Below are 19491 nucleotides of genomic sequence, written 5' to 3'. Positions count from 1 at the left end.
CACTGGCAGCCAGGCACAACGCTGACAATACACTAGCTATTACTGAGGTTGCTGCAATGTTGCAGCTTTGGCAGGAATCCGCTGCTCCACTCGGAGCCCTGGATCTCGATGGGCTTTGCTAAAGTGAAACAATGAGAGTTACAGCAGGAGTATGGGCACCCACCGAGGGCTAAGGGATAAAATACACACTGGATGGCTACCAATGGGAGAAGTGAGTGGCACACTTTTTTTTTTTTTTTTTTTTTTGTGAGGGTGCAGGTGGCGCTTAAGCACTGGGAGCGTGGCCATATTGGAAAGACAATAGATGCGACATAATGGGGACGTGTTTTATTATTGGGGGATAAAGATAGGGAGGCAAAGCCTGTTGTATTAGGACAGGGTGTAATAGAAATCCATTTACTTGACAATAACAAGCAATTTAGCATCACTCAGAGACTTGCAGCTTTGTTTCTGGCTGCTATAGTGTTCTGTCCCGAACATCAAAACATCCCAAGTCCTGTTTGTGTTCATTGAAAAACCTCTCAGCAACAGTGCGCCTCGTTTTAACCAGTCAATTCACCCATACTTTACAGCTTTCACATTCAACTCTCATCGCGGGTTTAAAGGAGGGTGTCAGTCTCAGGTCAGATTGCTTTCTGAAATACTGTAGATTCAGTGGTTCAGTGGGATTGCTCTTCTCTGGATCAAAAGCACCAATTTCTTCTCTCAAAATGTACAAACCCGATATACACAGCGCTAATGGTAACACGTCAAACGTGCTAGAATAAAAAATTCTGCTCATGTTAAACGTCTTCAAAGAATGATCTCGGCCTGTTTCAGAAGTTCTTGGGGTGTTGTGATCTCTGTACAACACTGTACAGCAGATCAACAGTTGAATCTCAGCTGTCTTCAAACGTGAATATGCAAAATTTATTTTCTTTTTTTTTTTATCTACGAGCATATGAAGTATTCAAATGTCAAACTTTAAACAGACTTAATTTTCTTTCCAATTTTATAAGTAATTAAGTCTCGCTCTTAAAAATCTTGAATCAAAACGAGGCAGGAAAGGCGGACCACTTCACTGGTGTCAGGGGATTTCTGAAAATGAGTTACTTTGTACTGAAAGCATGTGGAATTAACTCAATTATCATTTTCCATTTGTTTAAAAATGAACAACTGTCAGACTGAAAATGAGATCGGGCTGAGCTGGTGGAACGGGTATTTTCAGTCAGTGTCTCTAAGAGGGGCTGGTTGGGTGGAGGGGTGGGTGGTAGGTGATGGTACTTACAGCAGGGTCCCTTGCGCAGCACCTTGATGCGTCTCTGTGTGTTGCACTGGGCTTTCTCCAGCTCGCACTCGTTGGAGTAGGTGGAGGAATCTGAGCCGCAAACAGGCGCCACCAAGGACGGACATTCCACCCTCTTGCAAACGCACTCAGCCTTGGCCGGATCCGTTGGGTCACGCTCACAAACGGCGCCAAAGCCGCACAGCATTCCTCTACAGCCTGCAAGACAGGAAGAGAAAGAGGAGATATTAGGATTGCTATACATCACATCTGATCCGCCTGTTGTTTTTTGTAGCAGTTTCAAGTCCAGAACAACACAAACACATTAATGAGTGTAATCCTGGTTGAACTGATTATGCATGCACAAACTCAAAGTAAGTTGTTTTTTTTCCCCTCCCTTTTCCTTCAGAGAAGTTTGACATGAGTATACGCAAAGAAAGTTTATGTTTAAACACCAGACAGGCACGTCTGAACAAATTAATCTCAATATGCGTCGGCCGTTGGGGTCTTTGTGCAGAACTCTACTCAGTTCAGCAACACAAATGCATCAGGGATTCAATGCGATCATGGCGTAAAGCACACAGATGCTCTCAATTCATCCAGGAAGAATCTGTCCACCCATGCAGAGCCGGCACAGTGTGTGGCTGGGTGTGCTCAGCCGTTTGCAGAATTTTGGAAAAGCTCCAGTGTTAGAAATTTTAAAAAGTCAGCAACAATATTAAAATCAATCTACAGGCGGCCGGATGATACACGCAGTCTTGTGGACGGTTCATTTTGACCCTTTGACGAGTCTTTGAAGCATCAATGATCCACCACTGTCCAGGAAAACATGGAGGGACAGCAGCACAAAGACAAACCAAGGTTAGCCACACACTTTAAGGCGGTATGAGTCGAGCAAACACAACTCTGAAGACTTTGATCCTCAACTTCCCTCTGAGTCCTCAGCTTTGATCAAGTGTGAAACAGCAAACTATAAACTCTGTCAGATGCTGCTGAATGCGCAAAGCAAACAAGGTGTGTGTGCGTGTGTGTGTGCGTGTGCGTGTGTGTGTGCGTGTATACACAACATTATCTTAAAAAGTAATTGACCTGCATTGTGGCAGCTACACCTGCTGTAGTTCTGTGGCCACTTTTAGGGCTGTTGGGCAGCCAGCTGCTGTGACGTCCTTGCCTCATGTCTGAGGGGGTGGGGCTGAGTGGAGGGTGAGTGGAGGGTGAGTGGAGGGTGGGGGCTCACACAGGTAGCCAACCTGATTGGAAATCAATGGATGAAAGCACATAAAAATAAAAGTCCACTCTAAAAAAGCCATCTTGGTTGGAGAGGCGAGCGACTAGTGTCACTTCGGAGGATATACATGTCACACACTCACACACACACACTCACACACACACTCACACTCACTCACACACAACTATTTCTTATCGCTGGCACCCAGGCCAGGACTTAACGCAAGGCAGCATGTCCACTCGCTGGCAGGTGGCTTTTGTGGGACTAGACAGACCGACAGACAGTCTGATATACACACACACACACACACACACACACACACACACACACACACACAGAAACTCTTTGTGTGCAGCATAGACAACTGGTCCAGCATCTGCCCAAGGCATCTCATTCTGTCTCTCTCCTCACACCAAGGCGCACTGTGTGTGTGTGTGTGTGTGTGTGTGTGTGGACTGACAGGCGAGGAGGCTGTTTTTGACTTGCCCACTGTTCCCTGTGGGAGAGCGCCTGACAGTTACCTGAGCTCACTCTCTTTTGTACCACGGGGAAAAAGGAGCGAGTGTGTGTTTGTGTGTGTGTGTGTGTGCCCGCGCAACTATCCATAAATGCATCTGTATTCCTGACAGCGTGTGTGCGTCTGTGAGGTGTAGGCATTAGGTGTCTCACAGGCTCACACACGAGCGCGGCCAGGTGCTAGCATGAAGGCCTTGTCATAACTGGCCCACTGCTCTGCCATCACTTCACACCATGTGCCGCGCATGTGTGTGTGTGTGTGTGTGTGTGTGTGTGTCTATATGAGTGTCAGCGTGCGGCTCAAAGGTGAAACCATGAGAGTGGAGTGACAAGAGGTGAAATTCAATCGAACTGTGTCAGATGTGCACAAGAGAGAGGGAGGGGTGTCTGATAGTATAGCTGGGAAAAAAATAACATAACAGACTGAGGCTGCAGTTGACCAGTGATCTCTGCGTGGTTTAAAAACATCAGCTGTTTTTTTCTGTGCAGTGCAGGCAGCACCAGTATATTCCTGTGAAGTCAAACAAATAATATTGTTTAAAAAAAAAAAAAACCTGATTTAAAAACTGACAAATCAACTGCAGAGAAAAAAAAACCCTGACTGCCCGCGGTGGTTTGTAACCACATCTCTTCAGCGATGTTTTCCTATAAGAAAATGTCACTCTCGCCTCGAGCTTAGCGGACTGACAAAAGTCTGACACCAGAGCTTAGGGCTCTGTTAAAGTGAAGGTATCAAGTGGACCGAGTCTACAAACTGCATACTGTATGAGGCAGGAGTTCTTTCCTGGGAAACGTCCTCCTGCTGCCTGAGAAAAAACTAAAAACCACGTCTGACACTTTAGCTTTCTTCAGAAAAGGAAAGAAGCCCGTGGTAGTTAATATGAACGGCAATACCTTATCTAGCGGGGCTGAAAACAACAGTGCACCGCCAACAAAAAACTTTGTCAACAATAAATTCCAACAGTGATGTACCTGACCCAGTTTGATTGACAGGTGATCTCTGGGAATGCAGACACGATAATAAGAACAGTGAGGATCCTGTGGACGTGTCCTGGAGACAGATTACTTTACAATGTAAAGCTTTTCTCTCACACACACACACATACACACACACACACACACCTGCAGTGTTGTGTGTCTCACTGTTGGACACATCACCATCAGATAACTTTATCCATGACCCTAATACATTTCAGAGCAGAGGTCGCCCGGTTAGCACTGTCGCCTGCACACAAACCTTTCTGTGTGGTGTTTATATGTTTCCTCTTGCCTACGTGGGTTTCTTCCTGGCACTCCGGTTTCCTCCCACAATCCAAAGACATGCAGGTTAAATGGCAACTCTAAATTTCCCCGTGGGTGTGAATGTGAGTATGAATGGTTGTTTGTCTCTATCACAGACTGTAAATAAAGATGAACGTCACCCAAAGGTTTCTGAAGAGCGGTTTTGAAGCTGTGGCAGTGTCTGACTCCGCCCCTAACGCCCAGCTAATCCAAAAATGGGCAAAGAGGATTTGCAGTTAGAATTTGAGGCCTTAAGTTTGAATAAATGCTTTTTACTTCTGCAGCAAAACATCAAACTTGCAGCTTCACAGTGGCTGTTTATATAAATAGAACAAATCGGGGGTCTACGCAAAACATTTAAAACCTTTTTGTTACTTCCATGTTGGCTTCATTCTCCAGCCTCGGAGGTTGCTGCTTGATCTCTTGATGTGTCAGCCCAGTGGTAGACTGACGTCCAGAGGATAAGCGGTACGGCGACATAACATATCAAAATAAAAGCTTCACCTTCGTCCAGCACTACATGTGCTTGTAACAACGGCAACCGTGCTGTTCCACTGGGACTAATAGCCATGACCTTTGGAGTTTCTTTCCTCTTACTTGAGTCTTAAGAGCAGGATGGGTTTTAAACGCTTAGGTAACGAAGCCTGTGTCTGCTGCTATGTACAAGCAACAGAAAGACTTCCATCTGAGCTGAGATAAAGACACTGGACATTATAAGAAAATAATAAATGCCTTTTTAATATAGTTTTTGGCTGCACTTCACTGCAGTGTTCTTGTGGTGTACACAATACTGACAGCTGCTGTACAATATCTCCAAAGGGATGAAAGTTAATATTATAAATTCGTTTTGGTGTTTGGTTTTCTTGATATTGTCAAACTGTAGAAAATACAGCAAGACAAAATGTTAAGTGTAATACATCATCTTCACACTCCTCTCATCTTTCAGACGTCTTGGACATATCTCTGCAGGAACTTCATGCATGCAAAGGTATGTGCTTCTGAAAACTGCACAAGCACCACTTAAGTTTATGTAACAGTCCAGTATAAATGTGAATGTAAACTTTGCAGTTCTTTGTGCAATTGTCTCTCTGAGTGCCATGAGTGTATGTGTGTGTGTGTGTGTGTGTGTGTGTGTGTGTGTGTGTGCATGCTTGTCAGTCCATTTAAGTGTGTAAGGTAATCTCCCTCTAGCCCTGCAGCATTAAAAGCTTCACATCCTTGCTGTTTTCTTTTTTTTTTTTCTTCTATTGGAGACTGAAGAAGAAAATCCCATTGGGGAGAAAAGACAGCATGTCCAGTTTGTGCTTGTCAAGGCAAGCGTCTTGTCCAGGTAACAGTTCATCCCATGTTTAGACAGCTCATCCATTAAATATGACATGGTGTTGGAGCCTTAAGGATCTAAGGCTCTCAATGCGTCAGTGGGTTATGAAAGGCAACAGATAGCGCTGTTGTGATTAAAGGCATGGTGGAGAAAAAATGTCACGGTTTACGAGTTGAAAGAAAGTCTGGCACAGTTCTCTGGTGGTTATTTTCCACACGTTCTTTTGCCAGTTCTGATGCTTCAGGATTCAGTGGTGGTTGAAGATGATACACATTTCAGTTCATTTCTTTTGGTGGATCAAAGCACATGTCACTGCGCAAAAGAATATATTTTTTTGCCCTTTTCACAACAATGCAGACCATGCAGAACATAGTTAGGACAGTGGAACCCGATGCTTTCAAATTAAATCCTCATTTTAAAATAGTTTTTGATAGCAGATGAAAGATATTTCATCATATTACTCATTATCTGTGCAATAGTTTGTGCCAGTTTCTTGCTTTACAACATAGATTCATACAGACAGATTCAATAAATATACCCCAAAAGCAGTAGCTCCTATTACTTTGAGATTGTTTCTACTCTGTGAAGAAAACATCCCCAGTCTGTTTGTGGTGAGATGCTCTGTCAGTTTCATTGTTTTGCTGCCTTGTTGCATTTACCTCAAACAAAGTGAAAAGGGGAGAAATGGACTGTCGTGGCAAGCATGAACGCGTTCAGACCCAATAAGGCTTGACAGAATCGCCCTGACAAACTTAAAATGGCTACTTTAGGGGAGGAACACTGTTTTTTCTGCAGTTGGGGGAGATACCTGTCAGGTTTTTCAATTATTTTACAGCAGTCCAGTTTGCTCCAGCTGGAAAGGAGAGAGGACGGAGAGAGGGAAGGGAAGGAAGCAAAGGGAAGGTGTGCATGAATAATTAACAGTCCTGAACTTTACATGGGTGACAAGAATAGCGTCTGAATTACTGGGGGTAGCCGGGGCAGTGATGCACAAATGGCAAGCTTGTTGAATAACCCGTTTAGATGGAGCCAGTCGTGCCGTGATCAGATTAAATCTGCGAACGGAGGCTCCGGCTCTGACTAATGACCTATTGACTGTCAGGAAATCAGGAAACGGAAGTTGATGGAGGGAGATACTGCTCAGTGGCATTGAAGCGACATCGCATTAATGTTGAATGAGGCTAAATTCATTACGCTCTAGCACTCCTGGGGGACATCTTCCACTACCTTCCTAATAAAAGGAGCCTTTCTTTTCAGCTCAAGCTAAGTAATACAGATGTGCTCGTCGGCCGCTTCTTAACAGTCCTCTCCTCTCTACGTCTTTCTCTCTCTCTCCATCTCTCTCTCTCCATCTCTCTCTGTAAGAGGGCTTTAGCGTCTCTATCAGTGTAGCTGTGCCAGAGGACCTTAGCGGTAAGGGGACAGGTTGCTATGGCAACAGCCAGTGATGCACTAGGTGCAGAGCAGCTTGCCTCATCAGGTTGGGAGTATAAAGTTTCCGTTCATGCACTCAGGTGGTTTATATATGTGCGCGCACACACACACACACACACACACACACACACACACACACACACAAGTGCAGCTTCTTCATGCCCGTGTATCAAACTCCTCGCGGTACTTTTTCCGTTTTCATTTGCAAGTGAGTGCGCAGTTCTCTCCATCGTCTTCCCTCCGCTCGATGCTTTGGGGTGAGAATCTAATTTTGAAAATCAAATTCTCTCACTATGTCCATGTGCGGCACCGAGCCCATAGGTGTGCTGTGCAGGCGTGGAGAACGGCGATAGCTCGGTACAGCATTGATTAACATTTGCAGAGAAGTTGTCTTCCTCGTGCGTCGATATAATTATTTACAGAAAAGAGTCCAGAGTCCAGAAGTGATGTACTATGTCATTGCAAGAAAATAAATTAAGACAAAAACACCACGGTGTCCGGCAGTTACACCTGGTAAAATATCTGAGGGGAGAAAGCAACACTACAAGGCTTCCATCGATCTCTGGTTAGTGATCCTCAGGGGACCAATGCAGTCGATTATTGATCACGCTGCAATCTTACAAGACCCAGTGTGGAATAAAGAAAACATCTGGTCACAAAGGAACACCCCACCTTACCGGCTCAATATAAGAAAATCACTTCTTTAAACCACTTAAATGAAAAGAAAAAGGGTGTAGGAGGGAAAGAATGGAGACTCTTTCAAAGGATTTTCAGAAGAAAACAACTTTTCTGTTGTCCTGCTTTTTCAAACTGCGCTTGTTCTTATCAGGGCAACAGCAGAATGTACAAATTGACGAAAAACAAACTGTAAAGAGCTATTCGTTTATTTTCCCTGCGCCTTTAGCTGCAGTTCTCTGCTTGAAGATGGAGGGTTTTGAGAATGTGAGTATGCCTTTGTGTGTGTGTGTGTGTGTGTATGTGTGTGTGTGTGTGTGTGTGTGTGTATAGACTGGTACAGTATTTTCTCATTCCCTCACATAAAGGGGGCAATCAATTTCCCTCTCTTTCTCATTCCTGAATGCAAAACACACACACACTCGCAGAGCTGAGCGCCTGGGTCCTGACCTGGCTAACACGCAGGATGACCTTATTTACCAAACGGCAGCTTGGACGGCGGGCCAGACCCGCACGGGTTTCCAGAGAATAAGAGATAAAGTTGGAGGAAAAGGGGGAGAAGGGAAAAGCAGGACAGGCTTTTATTGGAAGAAATGCTGTACGACAGAAAGAAGAAGAGGTGAGGAAAGGTTAAAGAGGAATATGAGAGGCAGAGGAGAAAATGCCCATGATTTAAATCCCTCACAGTTTCTACACACATGCCTCTTTCAATACAGTAAGTCAAAGAAACTCTCACCGGCTGCAAGTAGTCTCAAGGCTGCGGCTTAATTGATGCAGAAACAATTTCTTTTAGTTTCTTATGAACACGAGGAAAAAAGAGAAAGCTTTGTGCACCCACTGTGTCTGTCCTCAACCGGCTTCAAAAACAATATAGTTAGTTGTGTTAACTGCCCTTATTTTCAACCCTGCATCAAAAACAATAGGTCATATTTTCAAATATACCTCAGCTTGTTAGAGGAGATACATGAGTTTATAACTAATCAAACACCTTGTAGATCCTGATATTCTCCCGGCTGATTTTACTGCTCAGTCACCTCAGCTACTACCGCTGCTGCTCCTCTGAGGTTTTGTCGTTGCTATTTCTAGCTTCCCTTCACTATGGTTACTTTTTTAACTTTAATGAAGTCCCACTGGCATTAAGCATAAATAAGCAAAACCAGACAAAAGCTACAGTGAACACACACATATGTATCCAAACTTTTTTTTTCAGGGTTTTTTTTTTTTTTTGTTTGGGCAGGTTCAGTTTCATTTCATATGCCAATAGTTTTACACCTGCAGACAGGAAGTGAGGTGAAACAGTTGAAGTTGTTACAGTGTGGTGAGAGCCTCTGCTCTGCTTCCAAGGAGGACGACAGCATCGGCCGTGCGTTTGCTCGAGTTGCGTTAAGTTACTGTAGCAGTAGATGGGACATCGGGGTGGACGGACGGGTCAACAAAACTTCAGACTTTAAGCGAGAGAAAAGCGGTTCATGTCCCATTTTATAGTTTTAAAGAATTACCATGAATGTACCCTAAGCTTAAAGGAGCTATTTGTAAGTTTTGCTAATGCTACATAGCTAACGTTAGCATTAACAGCTGTTTACTGATTGAGTTCAGCATCAAACTTCATTCCTGCACTCAACAACAGCTGTCTCCAGAGGTGGAAAGCAACGCTAATGTTAACTCTTGTCTCTATTACATGTTTTCTTCCTCTGAAGTTAGCATGCTAACCAGCTAGCTCTGGCCTGTTTCATCATTTAGCAACTCACTGCAGCCTCCAATCTGCCCTGACGACGAAGCACTGCTCAGAGGGTCATAAAGAAAAGAAAATATATTTTTATATTTCATTCATAGTTTTATAGACAGTGGGAAAGCAGGATCCATCTTTCATAATTTGCTGTTTTCTATCAACCTTGCACACATTGGCATCACTTCTACTTTTCTTTTTTCTTTTAATTCATTCATTGCCGTTCAAACCATCAACCATGAGCAAATGCATTTTTCACACCTACTTGGGTGTGAGAAGTTATTTCCGACCCTGGAGCAGTTTTCCCTTTTGTTCACCGAAGGAACAAAGCAATTAGACGGAGACCTTGTTGAGAGAGCTTTCAAAATACGTTTCAAAACCAACCCCAGAGCTGTGTAGTGCACGGCGTGGAAGCGTGATCAGCCTGCTATCCAACTCTAATACCATGGGTGTTGATCATTATTATCATCATTATCTGTTGACCCTTGTTCATTTAGCCAGCAAGACGTTGTTCTCCTCCACCTAGTGTGAGATCAATAGAGGCCCCATTAAGGACTGTGATTGGTTACGGTTCACTTTAAATTCAGCGGTGTAATAAACCAAAACCTGACCGCTTATCTGTTAATGCAGACCACAGCAAACGCAATGTGGGTGTTGAATTATCTTAACCTTAACCTTCACCATCAACATACCAAAAAAAATAAATAAATAAAAAAAATGTTCCCATCTTTTCCAATCTTTTCTCTTTTATTCATAAAATCTTTCAGGTCTCAGAACAGAGCAGCTGCTACGTCTTCATAAATCAGGCCTGAAATATGACAGCTCTCGACAGCTTAGAACATCTGCCTAATCATGCTTGTTATGGGAGAAAAATACATGAAGGGTATATGAAGACAAACACTTGGTTATTTGTCTTGATCAGGCAGGGACAAGAGCAGGGAAGAAGACGGGGAGGAAAGTAGGTAAAAAACATCATGACAACGAAATAATAAAGGCAATCAACACGGGGGAACTGACAAAGAGTTAGAGCCACACTCACTAAAAAGAGCTAAATGTGGGCCAGAACCCATGAGTCAGCATTAGTGGTTTGGTAGACGCCATCAGGCAATTGTATTGTATTGTGCGACATGAGTTAGTTATGGCTCATCCTTTGAGAATATCAATGAATATTCACAGTAAACTCAATAAGAATCCAGCAGTGCATTTTCAAGACACCCTGGGCTGCTTGTGTGCACAAGGCCGGCGTGGGCGTCTTTATGCAATTTTTCTTGGGCGCAGGTCCATTGTTTTTGTCTGTTTGGTAATTTCCTGCCCTGAATGAACGCATTTACGCTGAGGTGGGAGGAGAGGCGCAGCTGAGGCTGTGCTGTTTACACTGATTAAGCAACGCAGTGCAATTTTGGTGCTTATTTTTTTGCAAGAAATTGCATTTGTGTTAAAAACCCAGCTCTTAATGTAAACACAGAGGCAGGGTAATTTTCCTAACAACGGTCAGGGCACGGTCGCACGGCAACAGGTAACCACAAACATTACATTTCAATGGGGGCAATAACTTGAAATAACTTACCAACCTGAATAATTCACTTAATAATTAATCTGTTTTATTATTTAGAGGCTAATATGGGGCTACTGATGATGATATAATCAAGCAAGGTTGGCGCATGTCTTTACACATCATCTAACCTTATGTGATTATTAGGCCACAGAATTGCTGCTTATAGTCTAGTGTGTGTCCCCACAGTGTACATTACATTAGCAGACTACTAAGTAAATATTTATGTGCATTAAATATATAAGAACATAATTGGAAGGACACGACAGCGGTGCAGGGGGACAATCTCTCGCTGCTGCATTTTTCTTAAATCGAGACGTTGGAGGAAGAGTGCAGGCAACAGGTGCACCTCTCCAGAGGGTGGGCGTCCCAATAACAAAAGGTTATCCACTCGGTAAACATTAATCATACCGGTTATAAGCATCGTGTTGACTGAGATGGGGATGGTTCTAAGCTTTCTTGTAAACACAGTTGAAGTCTCTGTGACCTCCCACTGTCTGTGAAGGCGTCCGCCACCGGTTCATTCCAACACACCTCTCCGGGCTCGGTCGGCGGCGCAGGCCAGGCTGCCATCTGTTCAACAACGGTCTGATCTGACATGCAAATGAGCACATCATTTTTACAACACTGAACATTTAGTAAATAACTTTCCGCTGCTGTAAACCTTCGCTGATGGAGCCTTTCACAGTTAGGTTTCCTGCTGTGCTTTGAAAGGGGGATGAGAGGAGCTGATGTGATTGGCCATTATTGAAGCCTTCCCCCGACTCCGGCTGTTCGTGATGCATTCCTCCCGCTAATAATGTAATTCAGCCTCCACTTCACGTTGCGTCTGGCCGCGTCCTGTATGTGCCAAAGCTGGTGTTCACCAAAATTACAAAAATTTGTTCGAAATTACCCAAAGTTTAGAGTTTCCGCTTACATCCCGTTTAAGGAAGATAGAGTCTCTTGTCGTGGACTAAAGTGTGGAAGATCAACAATACTTCAATAGAGCCAATGAAGAACCAGAACTATGAATCCAAGTCCACATCAAAGAGGCCAATGGGATGGACATAAAAAGTTACATTAATAACTGTCACTGCCGATTGGAGCAAAGAGTTAATCCTTCAACTCATCAGGATGACAGTAACCTCACAAGCGTTCACGGGGAACGGCTCCTCATTCTGAACTGAAATAATCATGCCTTCCTTAATCAGAGGAGACGCAAAGAGACAAACCTCCAACCCTGGTTAAGATGCTCCACTTAGCAGAAACTCTACTCCGAGTCTTAATAGCTCTTTGCTCAAAAAGGACTTCACAGGAAATGCAAACCCGAACCCCATCAGTTGTAGTGCTTTGCCCTTCTTAATGAGTCACATGGGAATGAAACCAAGCTGTGTGTTGGTATTTTTCTTTTTAGCTTCACAGTGTTCCTGTTTTTCCAGTTCCCTCTCCGAGCCTCCATCCGCCCCAATCTTATCAATAATGGAGGCGCTGGTGACAGAGCCCTATTCTGTCACCTCACATCTCCTCCACAAACTCAGCAGCAGGCAGCCAGAGATGCTCCTCGCGAACAGATTACGGCTGGTCTGCAATATACATGAAGAAAACCGGCATGGCTGCCTGCGCTCTCCTGAATTCAATTATTCAGCTAAGCCACTATTATGTGGGGAGAAGCCGCCTTTTGTTCACGTCTCCGAGCTCGTTGTCTGAGCTCACCGTCACCTCCCAGAGACCTGTGATGGACTCTTTATATAAAGACTTGGTTTTCTTATTACACACTCATACACACACACACACTAACATCACACACACACACACACACACACACTAACATCACACACACACACACACACACACACAGCGGTATTTTTATGCTTGCTAATTGCAAGTAGGTATTGTGTGGGAGTGTGAGGGATGATTTGCTTTCTCACAACGGCCGATGTCCACACAGACGAGCAGAGAAAAGGATGCAAAGACACGTACATGCTGACGCATACAATCACGCACGCTCACACACACACACAAATCACACCACAGTGCTAATGTCATCTCATGTTCTCATCTCCACGCCTGTCTTCTACTCTCTTGTTCACACTCTGCACTTCTCTTTCACTCCATCTCTCATCACCATCATCAAATGTTTCACCGTCATTTTGTTTCCTCTCACAATACATTAAAAAGAAGTGTGTGTGAGGAAGAGGAGGAGGAGGAGGAGGAGCGGCTGAGCAGCAGTGCCCCTCCGTCACTCTTAGCACTGCAATGGGTGCATCATTCATTTACACCACACACCTCTGTGCATCAACTCAAGGCTGAAGCCAATTAGGAGAGAGATAGCAGCTTATCCCAGAGGTCATCAGCCAACAAGAGGTTAGGGTTAGCAAGTTTTTTTCAAAGATTTAGAGAATCAGATTGCCTAGAAGTTGTTTTCACCCGCGATGCGGCAGCTAAAAGAGGTAAAATCCAGGTCTTTGTCTTCTCACTGAACCAATGCCAAAGCAGAGACTCGTACAGTAGAGGAGTGCTGCAGCTACAGTTTCCTGCTGTATAATTATCCGAGGCTGCCTCAGACAAACTGTGGGACCTTCCTCTCAGCCAACACTTCATAACAGGTCTGACTGAGCTGCAGAGGAGTGATTTATTTGTTTTCTTTGTTTATAAAAAAAAAAAGAAAAGAAAAAAAAAAGGTGAATGATCCACACTTTGTCCTCATGAATTCAGTCAGCGCTGTCTGGGTGTTACCCACCATGACTGCATCCACAGCTCTAGACTCACAGCAACTAAGTAAAGCTGATGCAAGTACATCCAAAGTTTGCTCTCCACGGTTCGATCAATAACTTTATATTTCAACTCGTAAATACGTATTATACTTTTGTTATGTTTTGTGAGGTATCTAGGAACCCAAAGACTTGCTGACCATGTTATATAATATGTTTTCAATAACAAGCTATAGCTGACCACACTTCTCCTCCACACAGTGAGTGAGCCGTTACAGCAGCCACGAGAGCGTGAAGCCTGATTCCTAATTCATGGTTTATGGGGAAGGATGCTGGTTGAAAATGATATTCAAGGCAGCTCTCTGATGGCAAATACTGCTTGCATGTCTAATTACTTTATTTCCCTGAATTTCCCCAACACCTGCACCGGTAATAAGAAGGGAATTATGTTCTTCATTTCAAATTAACAAAAATGATCCAGTCTTTAGTGCCTAAGTTATTTTGTGATCACAGTTTCATATAATGCGGTGAAATACACAAACACCACGGCAAGATTTTGTTTCTTGTCGCTGCAAAGTATGTGCTCAAATTACTGGCTGAGTGCTGGTTGAGAGGCTGGTTGAGAGGCTGGGCGTTCGGCGGTTTGAACATGTGACCACTTCCACTCACTCCTTTGAATCGTCAAATCTTTCCGCTGGTTATTCCCAAATAATGATAGTTCAATCATAGTGGTTGCTGCTGGGGGGGGGGGTGTCAGGCCACCGGCGCTTTCCTATAAAGTAAAGAGCTGGAGAGGAAATTGGGCCTCCGTGCTGGCTCTGAGTATGGAGAGGAGAGGGTGCTCCGTTTTTTCCCCCGGATTTCTGGAGGCAGCCCAAGTTGGTGGCAGATGGCAGCAGGATGAGACTCAGAGACAACCTGGGGAGAGCTTGGAAGGCGAGCCAGGAAGCGGCAGCTCTCAAGTGCTGAGCTGGTCTGCGCTGAATAAAAGGGAGATGGCCTCCTCCATATGCTCCTCATCGCTATGCCTAATCACAACAAGGTGCCCATAGACTCATTGCCATTGTCACTGGAGGGAATTCAGGATAGTTGAAGAAGAAATTACCAATTTTGCAGGCAAGAGCGAGTTGAATTGTGTTTAAAGCAGGAAATGGAGCCAACTAGCCTTTTGCCGCCGTTTTGAATTAGTGCTACCATATGGGAAAAGTGAAAATAAGACAGGGGATTCTTCCTGATGTCTACATTTAGAAGTGAATTTGAGGTCCAGGAGGTAAAGGGCATTGTCTTCCCCTAAAGCTTATAGATTAATATTGATGTGCTCAGCTGAAAAGCTCCTGGAGGAAATATCGAGCGCAGAGCTTCTCCCCATCATGAGGAGTTGATGAAAGCGGCTCCTCGGGGGGAGGCGCCCAGGCCGGGTGAAGCTGTGGGTGCCCTGGTTTCGCACTCATCCATAATGAACCCCATGGGGCTCCTAGCCGTTTGTGGGGGTACCACCCTTCTAGCTGCTCTCCTGGCCAGACAATGCACTACATCATTCCCCTCGCCTCCTCCCTTTCCACCAACTCCTCCTCTCCATCTTTCCCCTTCTCTCTGATCAATAGCCCTGACCTGTCGATTGATACAGCCACAAATCACTTCATTTTCTTTTTCTCCACCCTCCCTCTTTCACTGGTGTCCCTCCCAGCCAACCATCAGGGAAATAAAAAGGGGGTGGGGGGGTGGCGGCGGGCTCCTCCTCGTTTACTTGTTACTTGTGCAGAGTCCAAAGAGAGAGTAAAGAAGTAAATAGAGCCTATTAGAAGGCCATCTGTAATTCAGAGCAGCCCAGCTCATTTCAAACCCTGTCACCATTACTGTTCTACATACACACACACACACACACACACACACACACACACACACACACACACACACACACACACACACACACGCTCATAAACACATCCTTGCACACACTTTATTCACAGCCTGTCTCTGTTAATAGCCCTGAAAGGTGAATGTAGCATATGATTGTGTTATTTTCAGAAAATCAAAGTGCAGTGTCGGCTGCCTATCCATCAACCTGAACTTTTTCTCTGAGGTGCCTCGGAGGCCATAAGCTCACATAATGTACACACACACACACACACACAAACACACACACAATAGGAATGGATGGGTAAATGTGAGGGATAGAGTGGAGAAAAAAAAAAGTGCCTGACGTAGATTCAAATTTATATTCAGCGTCCATGCACTGCTGGCTTTAGCATTAGTATTATAGCACCACAGGCCCCCACCAGCCGCCGCTGTGGAATTAATTGCCGGTGACGTGAAAGTAGCCCAAAAAGTGCCACGCTTTTGCGCTTTTCATTACCGCACCGGGAGTCTTTCTGTGTGGCTTTGTAATATTTTCTCAGGGAGAGGGAGGGACAGAGGAAAAAGGAGGGAAAAGGAGGAGGTAAGAGAGGGGTGTGTGTGTGTGTGTGTGTGTGTGTGTGTGTGTGTGTGTCTGTGTGGAGGATAAGTAATATGGAGCTGGAAGAGTGTTTAGCTCCTCTCTGTTCATTTGTCTTCATTTCCTCTCTATGGAACGCTTAGCCTGTCTTGACCCACACCGCTGTGTCTCCACCATGCACCCGCGCTCACACACACACACACACACACACACACTTGCAAGCCCTTACAGTATGCAGATTTGCACACATGCATTAACACTCACAATCGGAGCCAGGCGGTATCATCACACCGTGTGAACCAGTATACGCCTATTTATGAGTGCCAGTAAAATGAGGTGTGAAGCAACACACACACACACACAATCCCAGCAGGAAGTTTGAGAAATGTTTGGCAGGCTGGCAACCAGGCTTTTGTTCCCCCAAATTTGACAGAACGGTCGCCATATTTTATTTGTTTATAATGGAATGATAATGGTTCTGTGTAATCATACCCCATATTTTAGTCATGAGAAAGTGATATGAAGAATGGTTAACATCGTAACAAATGTCTCTCTCTGTCTGTCACACTTTGTTGCACATGAAATGTATTTCACTAAAAAGATGTGGCGGTTTCAAAAGTGCTGAAATAATAGTTCACTATATTTAGATTACACATTTTCAGTGTAGTATATTTAGGAACAAGACAAGAGCCGTTTCTCTAATGTGGAGATGCAGCAGATGAGTTGAGGTTTCAAAGAGTTCTTCATTGCTCAGAATCCCAGGGGAGGTGTTAAAGGTGTGGCTAGATGCCCGATTTGTGCTATTTATATAAACAGCAAGTGTAAAGCTGAAAATGTGTTGTTACGCTGCAGGAGAAAAACGTATTCAAACTCAAATTGACATTTTTAATACAGAATACTAAAGGCATCAAAATCTAACCGAAAATGCTGTAATAGATAAATTTATCTTGGATAATATGGATATGAAGAAGAGGCAACCTGCAGTTCCTCTAATGACCACTAGAGTCTGGCTCCAACAGTGAGTCAATCTCCATAGACTCCCATGTTAAAATGTCCAACTTTACAGCAGAAATAAACATGTTTACAGCCTGGTACAAAAAACTGTTTTGGTCTCTAGAGCTAATTTCCTCCTTCATGACAACTGTTTAAATAACTCACTTGTTTAAATTTTAACAAGGATGAAAGTTCTGCATAAATGAGGGCGTGGTGCTTTGAGCGACAGGTGGGCGATGCATGCTCGCCACAAACTGACATGCCCCTCCTCTGACTCCCATCGGAGTCAGGCAGTCAGGATGGTGACGGCTGAGCACCTCACGGAGGCTACGTCCATCTTTATTTGCAGTCTATGATAAAAAAACCTGATTCACTTTTGTCAGAAAGAAATCCTCAATAAGAGACTACAGTGATTTACAGAAACTAGTTTAAGAGAGACCTTTGGTTCTAAATTTTAAAGCTTTAACCCAGAAAGAAAGACTGCACACCAAAGGCTGGGTAAGGAAAGATGCATTAATTATTAAAAATGCCAACCAGGCAAAATAAGATAGTTGATAGCATTGCAATTTGGGCAACTGTTACTGCTGTTACCCTGTACACATTCATATCGTTCCCTCCCTGCACGGCCCTCTGTCTCTGAATGTGGCTCGGCATCCCTGTGGATGCGCTTATCAAATTACACCACATTCCACTTCCAGCGTGCTGCGTATTTCCTCCATAATAAGACAAGTGTTTAAACAGCCCGCCCCTCCTGCACACATATAAATATGCATTCAGTAACTCCAGACAACTGGGAGGGTTGATTCAAGAAGACGTATTTGTTTCCCTACAGATGGAGGGGTGTTTTCGGTATCTACGACATATATAGCCGTTATAAATTCTCTTTTACTATTAAAGTGGGGGCGGGGATGTGTGAGCAGGAGACAGAGGGTGAAATAGTAGGATAGCGACAAGGGGGGATGCAGAAAAAAAAAAGGTGAGGAGGAATTTCCAATCAGTGGCACAGCAAACAGCCTCCATGACACCAATCTCCTGTCTGTCTGTTCAGACCCCGACCACAAGGTCCAATCCGGGCATCTTTCCAAAAGTCTAAACATGCACAACCAAACACACACACATGAAGAAAATCTCAAATGCATTGCCGAAAGCTTCATTATGTAAAATCACATCTCCATTCACAGAGCAGAGAATGTGTAGGGCTTCTTAATGAAGTGCAGGAGGAGATATCTAATGGTATCATTAAAGCCATAGCAATACTGGACATCTATGTGTGTATGTGGTGAGTGTGGTGGCTGTAGGTAGAAATGCAATAAGATCCAGGGTCTGGTAAAAAAAAAAGCCTGTTAAGGTCTGTGTAGCTTCATATTGACTGATGTCTCTTGTTTCAGTTGGCCCCTCCTCTGGGACGTCAGAGGCCACGCTGAGCACCAGACCGCCGCCCTGCATTTGCTTTGGATTCAGCGTCCGGTTCAAGGACATTTCAGCAGAGCAGATGTTTGCCGAGACGTCAGGACTGCCGGTGGTTGCACAAGAAAAACCCCTGTAAGCTTCAGAAAGCGTCAGTACGTGTGTTTGTACAAACGCATTAATTCAATATAAGTGGATCTAATATAATCTGGGAGATAAATCTAAAAAGGTCTGAGCGCTGACATGTGCAGTCGTGCTGTTAAATCCACACTGTACGAGGTTAACGCTGAATCACATCCCTGGTAATGTGATAACTACATGACGGTTTATTGCTCCCTGTTGGGGACCTCTCTTCGCTGAAGCCACAGCCCGGAGTCGGTCGGGGGTTCAGTGGCATCGGCGCCGATGCTGAAGGGCTCTGAACTGTGAGCATGTGTCACCTGGCTGAAGGACGGACGGTATCTATTTCCAATATAATCACACGCCAGTGGACACGTGAAAGATAAAAACGTTTCACCGCACCGCAACTAGGCTTGTTGTAGAATAACCAGTGACGCACATGGTGACAACATGCAACATGAGTCACGGTCAATGACACAGGTTTAAATATGGTGAGAAACCAAGAAATATTAAATCAGATTGAATTTAATCTTATTTATATAGCTGTAACAATTAGACAATTATTGATTAGTTCATTGATATAGACGGAATCGCAACAATTTTGATAATAAATTAGCTATGTATGTTTTTTTGACATTTGAAGACATCACAGGAGTTGTAGTTCTTTACACTTTTCTGACATTTAACAGACCGAGCGATTTAATTAAGAAAAGAATCACAGGATTAATTGATAATGAAAATTGTTAGTTGAAGCCAAAGTCTTTTGACTTATGGAGCTGGAAATATTGTAATTGTAGTTTGTGCTGAAACCAATGATTTTTTAGCCATTTGATAGATTAATATG

The 19491-nt window shown here is 44.1% G+C and overlaps 1 protein-coding gene across 2 annotated transcripts in view; it reads right to left on the bottom strand.

Moving 5' to 3' along the window:
• agrn (agrin) overlaps positions 1-19491 on the bottom strand; it is a 250471-nt gene that overhangs the window by 101324 nt on the left and 129656 nt on the right. For both annotated transcript variants that reach the window (XM_023407702.2, XM_023407704.2), the window contains one exon: positions 1268-1483. In XM_023407702.2, coding sequence (XP_023263470.1) covers positions 1268-1483 — 216 coding nt within the window. The remainder of the gene's footprint in view (positions 1-1267; positions 1484-19491) is intronic.

This window comes from Seriola lalandi, unplaced genomic scaffold (genome assembly GCF_002814215.2).
Source record: "Seriola lalandi dorsalis isolate HSWRI2012SDOR001 ecotype SW California unplaced genomic scaffold, Sedor1 jcf7180002054345, whole genome shotgun sequence".
Taxonomy (NCBI): Eukaryota; Metazoa; Chordata; class Actinopteri; order Carangiformes; family Carangidae; genus Seriola; species Seriola lalandi.
The sequence above is the reverse complement of the archived record's forward strand: the minus strand, read 5'-3'. Positions and strand labels throughout refer to the sequence as shown.